Source organism: Pelobates fuscus, chromosome 11 (genome assembly GCF_036172605.1).
Source record: "Pelobates fuscus isolate aPelFus1 chromosome 11, aPelFus1.pri, whole genome shotgun sequence".
Lineage (NCBI taxonomy): Eukaryota > Metazoa > Chordata > Amphibia > Anura > Pelobatidae > Pelobates > Pelobates fuscus.
In genome coordinates this window covers 100,653,786-100,665,378 of record NC_086327.1, presented here as the reverse complement: position 1 = coordinate 100,665,378, position 11,593 = coordinate 100,653,786, and the positions used below count along the sequence as shown (strand labels likewise).

The 11,593-nt window shown below is 43.6% G+C and overlaps 1 protein-coding gene across 2 annotated transcripts in view; it reads left to right on the top strand.

Annotated features, from left to right (window-relative positions):
- Positions 1-6,352: 6,352 nt before the first annotated feature.
- LOC134577949 (membrane-spanning 4-domains subfamily A member 4A-like) overlaps positions 6,353-11,593 on the top strand; it is a 64,447-nt gene continuing 59,206 nt past the window's right edge. For both annotated transcript variants that reach the window (XM_063436897.1, XM_063436896.1), the window contains exons 1-2: positions 6,353-6,607; positions 9,966-10,133. In XM_063436897.1, coding sequence (XP_063292967.1) covers positions 9,975-10,133 — 159 coding nt within the window. In that variant the 5' untranslated portion in view covers positions 6,353-6,607; positions 9,966-9,974. The remainder of the gene's footprint in view (positions 6,608-9,965; positions 10,134-11,593) is intronic.

Below are 11,593 nucleotides of genomic sequence, written 5' to 3'. Positions count from 1 at the left end.
GAGGGTAAGGACCACTAGGGGAGGGGTGAGTCAGGACCACTGGGGGGGGGGGAGTGAAGGAACACGGGGGTGGGGAGGTAAGGACCACTGAGGGAGGAGGAGGGGAAGTCAGGACATATGGGGGGGGAGGGGGCGGCAAAAATTTTTTTGCCTACGGCGGCAAATATCCTTGCACCGGCCCTGCACACACTGCATTCACACACTGCATTCATACACACACACACTGCATTCATGCACACACACACACTGCATTCATGCACACACACACTGCACTCATACACACACTGCACTCATACACACACGCTGCACTCATACACACACACATACGCACACACTGCATTCATTATACACACACTGTAAATAAATATTCAATTAATATATTTTTTTTTAGGATCTAATTTTATTTAGAAATTTACCAGTAGCTGCTGCATTTCCCACCCTAGTCTTATACTCGAGTCAATAAGTTTTCCCAGTTTTTTGGGATAAAATTAGGGGCCTCGGCTTATATTCGGGTCGGCTTATACTCGAGTATATACGGTATGTCCCGGACACCAAGACTCTAGGAAGGACAACTTACATGGTTTTAACTGATGATCTCCTGTGGACAATGTGCCTAGAAATGCCTGTCTTGTGTTCAATAAAGTCAGTTCTTATTCACACTTCACTAAGTCTCGGCTAGTGTTTGGGTGAGACAGTTGTACACTCTGCAAGAGAGCATAATCTCATTGGAACTATATCACAATACTTTGTTCCAGGGTGAAAGAGCACCAGAAAGACCCCAGTCAAGCGGCGGAGACTGGGACAGAAGCGTTCCAGATTTTCCTCTGTGGCTGCTAGGTAGCAAGCTTGGCGGAGGTACCCAGCCAGGGTTCAAGGAGATTCATCACATTAAGTATAAATAGAAAGGCTGTGGCCTGTAGTTGTGGGAGTAGTTATCCAGCTATCCCATTGCATGCCAAAACTTTACCATGGCTGCAGGTGTCCCTACTTCCAGGTCCACTCATGGCAAGTTAATCATGTCTAAAGCTACTGCTCCTACACAGTTCTGCAGTCGTCCAACAGTAAGGGGAAGCAACCCCAAGCAGCATCTGTTTCAGCGTTTCTCCTCATTAGGCATTTGGCCCGGCTAGGTCCTAAGCTACTGACCTCATCCGGCATCTGTGCGTATTCTCCTTAGGTCCTGGTGAACGGCTTCACTTCTCAATTTCGGTCTGGCGAATGTAAGTGTTCAGCTCAGCAAACTCCGAACAGCTTGCATACAAGCCTTGTTCTCTGCAGCTTGGACAATATGTAGATGTCAGAAAGAATATTGCAGGCTAGTTTGGAGGCACTGCCAGCAGCAAACCCTCCCCATGTAATTTAATTTTGTTTTATTAATCAATGTAGCAAGGGTTTTCCTTACACCCTTACATTACGTCTACTACCTTTTTTCTGTAGATAGGGATTTAAGGGGGTAGGCCATAATTCACATGGGGGATACAACATTTAAGTTATTATTCGGAAATTATTTGTGGTTTGGATGGAAGGTTCACCTGTTGCTTTACCGTGGCTGCCCCACCCACCTTACCCATTATTCATTACTTTTAGTTAGGCCCTCTTTATTTCAGGCCTAACCACACATTGGTTTTGGCACACCACAACCAACTTTGAGCATAATACTAAGCCTTTTGTGTATTGTGTTGCTGTTTGAATACTGGTATGTATGGACAGAGACACATAGACACTGATACACATACAGATACACACAATTACTGACATAAATACACTTACGCACTGCCATAAACACAGATACCAAATACACAATCCAGCACACTTGTTTATTCACTAAACAATGATTTCAAATCTCACAGATTGTAATAGTTTTATTTAAAAACACCTCACCTGGGCAAAAAATAAAGGGGGTTTAGTTACATTATATGATTATATATTGCATAAGCCCGCCACAACGTCAATGTAACCCATTCTTGGCAGGTCCTACTCTAGCAGCCTAATGCTTGCTCTTATGAGATTAATCCACTTACTTGGGAACTATTTCCTCCTGGGACTCTCTGTAGGTCAAGGCTAAATAGGGTCCTGGAATGAGGCACCTGTGACAGGGAGGGATGCAAAACCAAGGAGTTGGCCTGGACTCCCAAATATATAAATGAAACCAGGAGGGCTGCACTCACCTGAACATGTATACCTTATAGGGTGCAGCAGCACCCTATAATGTATGCACGTTCAGGGTAGTGCAGCCCTCTTGGTTTCATAAACACAGATACACACGTATACTGACACAAATACACATATACACTGACACACACACAGGTAAATACACATACTAAAAGAGATACATACGCACTGTTACAATTCAAATACACACATATAGTGACAAATGCACACACATACTGACACAGATACACCTACACACTCATACTGACTCAGACTCACACACAAATGAATACATACACACGCACAGATACACATAAACACACTCACACACAGATACACATACACACTGACACACATATGGATACACATACGCAATGTCACGCACACACAGATACGCACATATTGACACATACAAATATACACTGACAGACACTTATTAACACAAATGCACATACACACTGACACACATACACACACACAAACACACATATTGACGCAGATACACACTGACATAAACACACACACACAGAAACATAGAGACACACAAGGCATAATATCTATATTTTTAGCTACCCTTCTGTTACCATATATTTTGGGTGCAGGAGGTTGGCTTCCCTGGGGTCAAGTGGGATTACAAGCTGTGGCTGCTTATTTCTCTCTGTGCCTCCTGTTTTGCACCCTCCCCTTGCAGCTCTCTCTTATATCTGGGTGGATGTGGTCTGGACTCACTTCCTCCCAGAACCATCTTGTCCATCAAGTGTCCCTAAGTGTGAGGGCCGCCTGGTAGGCCCCAACAGTGTGCGGACCTCGGTACAACACATCGGCTGCACTGGCGGTAGTTCCACCACTGCTGCCTCTGTTAACCATGGCAGCTACTTCTTAACTCTGTATTACTTCAGCAAATTACATATATTGCCAACTGCAAAGGTAATAAAGAGTCTATCAGTATCCTTCTGCACTAACACTTTGCATACTGTCTCATAACAGCTGCAACATTCACTAGAAAGTTGTATTTGTCACAGCAGGAGCACTACTGAAGATGAGGTCATAAAAGGGAGGGCTAGAGTGTACTCTTTATAGTACTGGGTAGGGATGTGAATGGGGAAAATATTTGGTTTGGTATTCTGAAATTCGGGACTTCGGCACTTCGGAACTTTGGCATTTCGGAACTTCTCTTGCAGCCGCTTAGTAGATAACTCCCTAATTCCCATGGTATTAGGGAGTTATCTACCAAAAGGCTGAAGTACCTAAATTGGTCTTTCAGACAAATTTACTAATAATAAGTAAAAAATTACTTAGTATTAGTAAATTATGCCCTTACTCGCTATAACCGCGAGAAGGGGCATGTCTATTAAACAAACAAACATACAAACAAACGGCACCTATTGCCCCCCTGGACCTCACCCCTGAGCGACGGGTGGGGGCCCTACATCAGAAACAAGGGGGGAGGTCCTATTGTCCTCCCACCCCGGCCCCCACCCCTGAGCGGTGGGGAAATATCACAGGTGTTCATTTTGCCTCAATTTATTTGCATCTTCAGGAGCCTGGTGGTTTGCCAGGGTATTATCACCTGGACGGCGTTCACCTGTCGGCAGTAGGTTGGGACCTGCTGAACCTGGGGTTACAGGGAGGGATGCAAAGGGCACTCTTTCTCCGGGGTGGGGGAGCTCAGACAGCTTAAGGGGTCAAGGTCTGAGCCCGTGGCAGGATAGGGAGCCGAGGAGGAGGAAATAGGCTCCCATGAGGAACGTCACGGACATGGAAATTGTGGTAACTGGTGGTTGGTAGGTTTCGAGTCCTGGAGGTGGCTCAGAACATGGTGGGGTAGGGGTATCCGGGTATACCCCTGCCGTGGTTATTTATGGTTGGCACTTAAACTGTTATGTTGGAGTAAGGTTGCAAATTGTTAAAGATATATATATATATATATATATATGTGTTAATATGTTGGGGGTCATTGCCCGTTATATTAAAAGAAGGATGCGGATGCGAGGGCGGAGTATGGGGGCAATGACCCATATTTATATATTAAATTATTATTATTATATTGTTTATGTTATTTATTATTATAATGGTTAATAAAAGCTGTGGACCATTTTACCCATATACCCTAGTGTCAGCGTATTATTGGGTTAGGTATGTGGGGGGTTTTGTCCAAGGTTCCGACTGCCCATATGGCGACTCTACACCTGTCATGTTACTGGGACCTTTCTTCTTCTATTCGTTTCTTGGATTTCTTCCATTTCGTTGTCTCTTTCGTGTAATTGGATTCATAAATTTGTGATGTCACTATTTTTAGAGGAAGTTCTACTGTTATACACGCCTCTTATGGACACTGCTTGTTTCTGATTGGTTCTCAGTTTTTCTTATGATTTTCTTTGTTGCTATGTAGTGAGTAAAGAAAGATTAAGCAAAATATGAAGCCTCCTGTCATGTTGTAAAATTGCCAGTCATCAAAACTGATGATGCTTTATAACAACCCTGCTGATTATTCCTAATAACAATCTTCTTCCCAATGAATTCATGAATATTATCCCTTAATAAAACTTTAATACAGCCACAGAATTTAAGCTCACAGGTCTATAATTTCCAGCCAAAGATTTGGATCTGCCTTCCTCCAATCCTCTGTACAATTCCTGAAAAAAAAGAATCTTGAAAAATGTAAAACAGAGGTTCACTTATTTTTACACTTAGCTCCTAAGTATTTGTGGGGGGAATACCATCAGGGCCGGAACTTTGATTACATTGACTTTCTTTAGTTGCTGCAGCACCTTGACCTTGACTCCTGTCATTATTAAAATTAAGATTATTATATAACATAATCTTCAATAGCTAATTGCTGCAGGGCATCACAAAGCCTTTAAGAAGGTGTCCCATTACATATATATATATATATATATATATATATATATATATACATACAAGTGTAGTGGCACTCACCCTTTCAATGAATAAGTAAAAAACTGCCTTGGTGCAATCCCACGCTGGGTATGTAAAGCAAGAAGGAAAGAGATGCACTCTCAGGTCTTTGTAGAAAAAACTCGATATTATTTAATAACAGGTAACATACATTGAACAGGTTACATACTTCATGGATAATGTTTAAGAAAGGGAGTGGTGTGTGGAATGAATCGAGCAGAAATGGCCAGAGGAGGCTCTGTACCTCCTCCCACAGCTCAATGCTACCGCCTTCACATTTGTGGTTGGGAACAAAGGGTGAGAAAGAGTGCCAAGTAGGTTTGGTTGTGCCCAAACCAACGTTTGAATAGGCCTGTAAATAAAGAGGGCAAAAAGGTTTAAAAAGAAGGTTACTCACCAATGATGTAATAGAGACGTGCTTGTTTGTGATTCCTCCCTCTTAGCCAGTGGCCGCCTCCTCTATGCTCAGTAGTTGGCAGGGAATTAGAATAAAGATGAAAAATTTGATATTATTGGTACAGTAGTTGCGGACCACCTGGAAACCTGGAATCCCAGAGACCACAGGTTGGGAAACACTGCTGTATTGGAAAGGAAGGGGGTTCATTTTCAGGACGCCATTGCCCGAAGCTCCTGCCATTGAGCTAGCCCAGCCATGCAGAGTCTCACTTATTGGCTGAGAGCATGAACTGAACACTGTTGGCCAATGAGCGAGGCCCTGTGCAGCTGGTTTAGCTGTGTGGTACTAACCAGAAGTTTCATGCACAAGCTTTCAGCAGCAGGGGAGGTGGCGCATGCCTAACAGAACCCAGGTACACAGTGTGTGCATGACAATCACTGCACCGCCTCTGAATATGAGTACATATGGGATACTAGTAAAAGTAAGAGAATTCTAGAAAATGTGGGGAAAATTACACATATTCAGAAATGGTATTTAACTTATAATACTGTTTTCTTATGTGAAACTTCATTATTCAATAAATTGTTTTTAACATTCTTCCTGTCCAACAAAACTATGTTTCTATCAAGCAATGTGCTGTGTATGCATACAGAAATGAAAAACACATTTAAACATTCCATCTGATAATCATTTTTGGCCAATCATTTGGCAGTGAAAGGGCTAAATCGGCAGTTGTAAACGCACACAAAATGCTTACCTTGCATCAGGAATATTTAACAGTTACAAAAGGAAGAAGTGTTGAAATTTAATATACAGAGAATATCACAAGTGCATGAGAAATAATACAAATGTAAAACTGACCTTATTTTGCAGGAAGTGAATGTTTATGATTCGTAATTAATTTTACAGTTGACATTTTTTTTCCCTAAATTAGTACTTTTTAAAAGATAACAGAGAGAATGTGAACAAAACAATGGATTTCATCACAGGAAACTCTCACAGCCCTGGATGAGAGACCCCTCCTTGCTAGTGATATCTCTGCACATTCAGTCTTTGCGAACAAGCCCATTGCAGATCCGAGAAGACAGGCAAGGCAGCAGATTCAGCGGGATTGTTCTCCTCACTTGAAACCGACTGAAAGTAAGAAACTTATAGATTTGCAACATTGCTGGTAAAACTAAGGATAGCGCTGTATTACAGTATTATTTTAAGCAGCATTTGTCAATGCCTTTAATACTTATTTATTTAATAATGGCATTTATAAAGCGCCAACATATTCCGTCACTCTACATGCATTCCAGCATGTAGAGTCACGATCCATTTGTGTGATACAAAAAAAAATTATAAGTTCTACATTAATTTGTAGAAATTTTAAAGGAACTCTGTAGTGTCAGGATTACAAACGTGGATTTCTGACACTATAGTGTTAAACTTACAATTTAGGTACCCGACCTCAGTAAAAAGGTTATTTTACTCACCTTTTCTCCAGTCTGGCCACACCTCCATTATCTCAGCCAATCCAATAGGAAAGCAGTGGGAGGTAGTGTACATGCGTGGAAAAACGCAGCGCCGCGTCAATTAGCATCTCCTCATAGAGATGCATTGAATCAATGCATCTCTATGGGGAGTGTTCAGTGTCTCCATGAACTGTGTACAGATGCTAAATGTAGGTGCTGCACATTGTGCAGAACTGAGATAGGAATCCAATCACAGTGCTCTGTGTCATTTTACACAGCGTGGGAAAATTGAACTTTCCCACGCTGTGTAAAATGACAAAGAGCACTCTGATTGGCTTAAACCAGCCAATCAGAGTGTTCTTAGCCTAATTGCAGGGCGTGGCAAGGCTTTATAAGCCTTCCCCCACCCTGCAAAGCTCAGTCTGCGTGGAGCCCTCCATGGGTGAACATGGATTGTTTTTTTTGCGCTCGTTTTTTTTTTTTTTTTTTTTTTAATGGCGTCGGTTATTATGGCTTTTTATTTGGCTTTTTTTGGGTCTGAAGAAAGAAGATTTTAGAAGAAAGAAGATTTTAGAAGAAAGAAAACATCGAAAGGTAAGTTGTTTTTATCTCATTTTTTTTTACAGGTTTTTAGTTAAAGGTCCCCCCCTCATTATTTTTAGGGTGAGGGGGGTAGGTAGGGAGATAATTTTTTTGGGGGGAGGGAGGGTTAACTAGGGTCCCCCCTTTGTATTTAGGGCCCCCACCCACCGCTCAGGGGTGGGGGCCGAGGGGGGGACAGTAGGTCCCCCCTTATTGTTAATTTTAGGGCCCCCACCCGCCGCTCAGGGGTGGGGGCTGGGGGAGACAGTAGGTCCCCCCTTATTGTTAGTTTTAGGGCCCCCACCCGCCTCTCAGGGGTGGGGGCCGGGGGGGACAATAGGTCCCCCCCTTATTGTTAATTTTAGGGCCCCCACCCACCGCTCAGGGGTGGGGGCCCGGGGGGACAATAGGTCCCCCCCTTATTGTTAGTTTTAGGGCCCCCACCCGCCGCTCAGGGGGTGGGGGCTGAGGGGTGGGACAGTAGGTCCCCCCTTATTGTTAGTTTTAGGGCCCCCACCCGCCGCTCAGGGGTGGGGGCAGGGGGGGACCTGCCCGCTGGAGGTGTGTGTGCCCTAGCCCATGGGTATGTGGGTCCCCAGAGGGCCGAGTCACCAAAGCCGAGAGCCCGGTGGGGCGGGCCTGCGCGGCCCCTCCGGCGGACCGTTGGCTGGGGGGGTACGCGCCGGCTCCAAGTAAGCGGACGGCAACGGGAGAGACATAGGGCAGCGCCCACCTCTGGGGCACTAGGTGGAGATGGGGAGGTGCAGGGAGAGGGGGGCCCGTGGACTCTAGGTGTGGGAGTCGGATGGATAGCCCCTGCTCCCGAGTGCCCACAAAGCTACAGAGGGCCCCGGAGACGGAATGGGGTCGTCGCGGGGGAGACAGACGGGGATCCGGCGGCCTAAGAACTGCAGAGCGGTTCTGCAATGAGCAGCTCCCATTGAATGGACATTGCAAGCCATGTCGCGGTTGACAGTACCAGAGTCCTTAATGTTCTATTATGTGCCCACTGAACTGCATTGAAAATAGCATGTCATATTATATGTTACATCAGCTAATACTACTGCCCCTAGCGGTCAGAGATTACTACCACTTATTACTGCATGCATAGTAAATAAGCAGGCACTGCACTTATCGACCATTTCGTACTCAGCACCCGCATACAAAGTGCACAACTATTAAACATAATTCAGCTACTTTGTTGTTAGTTTTAAACCTATAGTTTTTTAGGTTTTATCTGAAGCAAAAACTATTTTTGTAAAGTTACTGTATACTTAATTTACTCGCCTGCATGTTCATTTAATTACGTATAAGACTAGAGATTAATACCGCTTATTACTGTGTGTATGGTAAATAAGCGAGTGCTACACTCATTGACCATTTCATACTTAGCACCCGCATAGAACGTGCACAAGTCTTTTTTTTTTTCTGTCAGTCCTCTGGATTTAGTTTTTTCAGTTTTATCCGAAGCAAAAACTAATCTCGCAAAGTTACTGCATACTTAATTAATTTGCCTGCATGCTTATTTAATTACATATAAGACTACTTATGCGGAAAGCGCCATCACACGCATAGTTGGACATAGAAATGGCCCAGATAACTAAATAGCCTACATAATGAGTTATTATGCCTGTTAAATGCATTTGTTTTCTTTTATTGCATGTCTCATCTGACTTATATGCCTCTGCGCAGGCAACCAAATGCTCTTTTTCGCAATTCAAAAAAAATGTCTGCCTACGCTCCGTTACGACTTTAATAAACTTATTCAAAACAGAATATCTCCAATCACACACTTAGAAGCAGCAACTAAGCTATATTAGACAAGCTGATTGCCACAACCCTTAAACTTTCCTAGTGTAGTGGGTAGTGCTTTTAGGACTTATATAACACCTGGGTAGGCCTGTGCTTATTTGCAAACAATAGCTAATAAACCAACAATCAGTAGCAAATACCTAGCTAATCAAATGCCTTACCAATTACCAACAGGAAATCAAACCTTGTGCAATCAGTAACCGTTTCCTATAGATGCATCTTACCTGTAACAATATAAAGAAAACTCTTAGTAAAATCTTAGACAGTTGAAGAATCTGTAAAACTCTCCAGGAAATCTCCAAGCACACACTTTAAAGCACCACCTAGAAGTAGCAACCAAGCTATTATTATCAATAATAAATTAATATAAATAATTGTCAATTATTGTAATTATAAAACAAATCACTTGGCAAATATTTCAATAACTCGTTTCACGTGTTTCAAGCAGAACGTTGTCCAAACCCCATAGCATTTTGAAGGCTCTTTCCTATTTTTTTTCATTGGCAGATATTTTTGATGATTTCTCATAATACAATATATTTACATCTAGGTTTAATGCGTGACCTATCCATTGTAAAGAATATGTAATATTTGTTTATTGCTCAACCCACGATTTTGATGGCCTCTCTCTGTTCTTTTTGATATAGGTGGGAATCATGACTGAAATTCGATCAGACAATGATGGCTCTGCGGTTATTACTCAAACTAATCCAAGTGGTAATTTGCAAGAGTTACCAGATCACATTCAAAATATAAAAAACACGACTCCAAAGCCTCTCATCAGCTTCAGCAAAGGAGAACCTATGGCTCTTGGTGTAAGTACATCAATTAAAATAATAATGGACAATTAAAATGTTCTGCTTATATTACTGGTGATTGGTGATGGCAGTGAGCAAATACGATGACAAAAACACAGTGCTATAATACCTTTCATTTAAAAGTGAACTCTATAGGCGTCAAAACTATTTTAGCTAAATGAGGCAGTTTTGGTGTATTGATCATACCTCTGTAGTCTCACTGCTCAGTTGTCTGCCATTTAGGAGTCCGATCACTTCGTTTATACAACTGTATTCACACCTCCCTGCATGTGACTTGCACAGCCTTCCTAAACACTTCCTGAAAAGGAACTTTATTGCACAGTCTGTTTAATTTATCATTTCTTATCCCCTGCTCTGATAATTGCCTTCTAGTGCCTGCAGAAGACTCCTGTGTTTGATTAAAGTTCAATTAACAGAATTAAATTAATTTACAGGCCCCCAGGACAAATAGAAGAGTTAGATAATCTACTAGTTGAGGAAATAGCTAAAATGATAATGAAGGGGGAAGTTATCATCATGGGGTGACTTTAATCTTCCGGATACACAAGATCCAGCGCACACACAGTTATTCACTAAACAGCAACTTCAATGTTGATATATTTTATTAGTATTTTTTTTAAAACACCCAAGATATTTATGCTCCCCCTGTTACAGCCCCTCCATCTCCCCTACCCCCTGTTACTGCCCCTCCATCCCCTTACCCCCTGTTACTACCTCCCTACCCCCTGTCACTGCCCCTCCACCCCCTACCCCATGTTACTGCCCCTCCACCCCACCTACCCCCTGCTCCTGCCCCTCCATTCTGCTATCCCCTGTTACTACACCATACCCCCTGCCACTGCCCCTCCATACCCCTACCGCCTATCACTGCCCCTCCAACCCCCCTACACCCTGTCACAGCCCCTCCAACCCCCCTACACCCTGTCACCGCCCCTCCAACCCCCCTACACCCTGTCACCACCCCTCCACCCCACCTACCCACTGTGCCTGCCCCTCCATACCCCTATACCCTGTTACTACCCATTACCCCCTGTCACTGCCCCTCCATACCCCCTACCCCCTTTCACTGCACCTCCAACCCCCCTACACCCTGTCACTGTCCCTCCATCCCCCTACCCCGTGTTACTAACCCCTACCCCCTGTCACTGCCCCTCCGTGACCCCTACCCCCTGTTACTGCCCCTCCGTGACCCAACCCCTGTTACTGTCCCTCCATCCCCTCTACTCCCTGTCACTGCCCCTCCCCCCCCACCCTCTGTCACAGGCCATCCTACCCACTATCACCCGCCCTCTACCCAGAGTAGGACCTGCCATAGATGGGGTACATTGACATTGTGGCAGGCTTATGCAATGTATGATCATATAATGTACCTAAACCCCCACTATTTTTGCCTAGATTAGGTGTTTTTAAAAATACTAATAAAATCGGTCAACATTGAAGTTGCTATTTAGTGGATA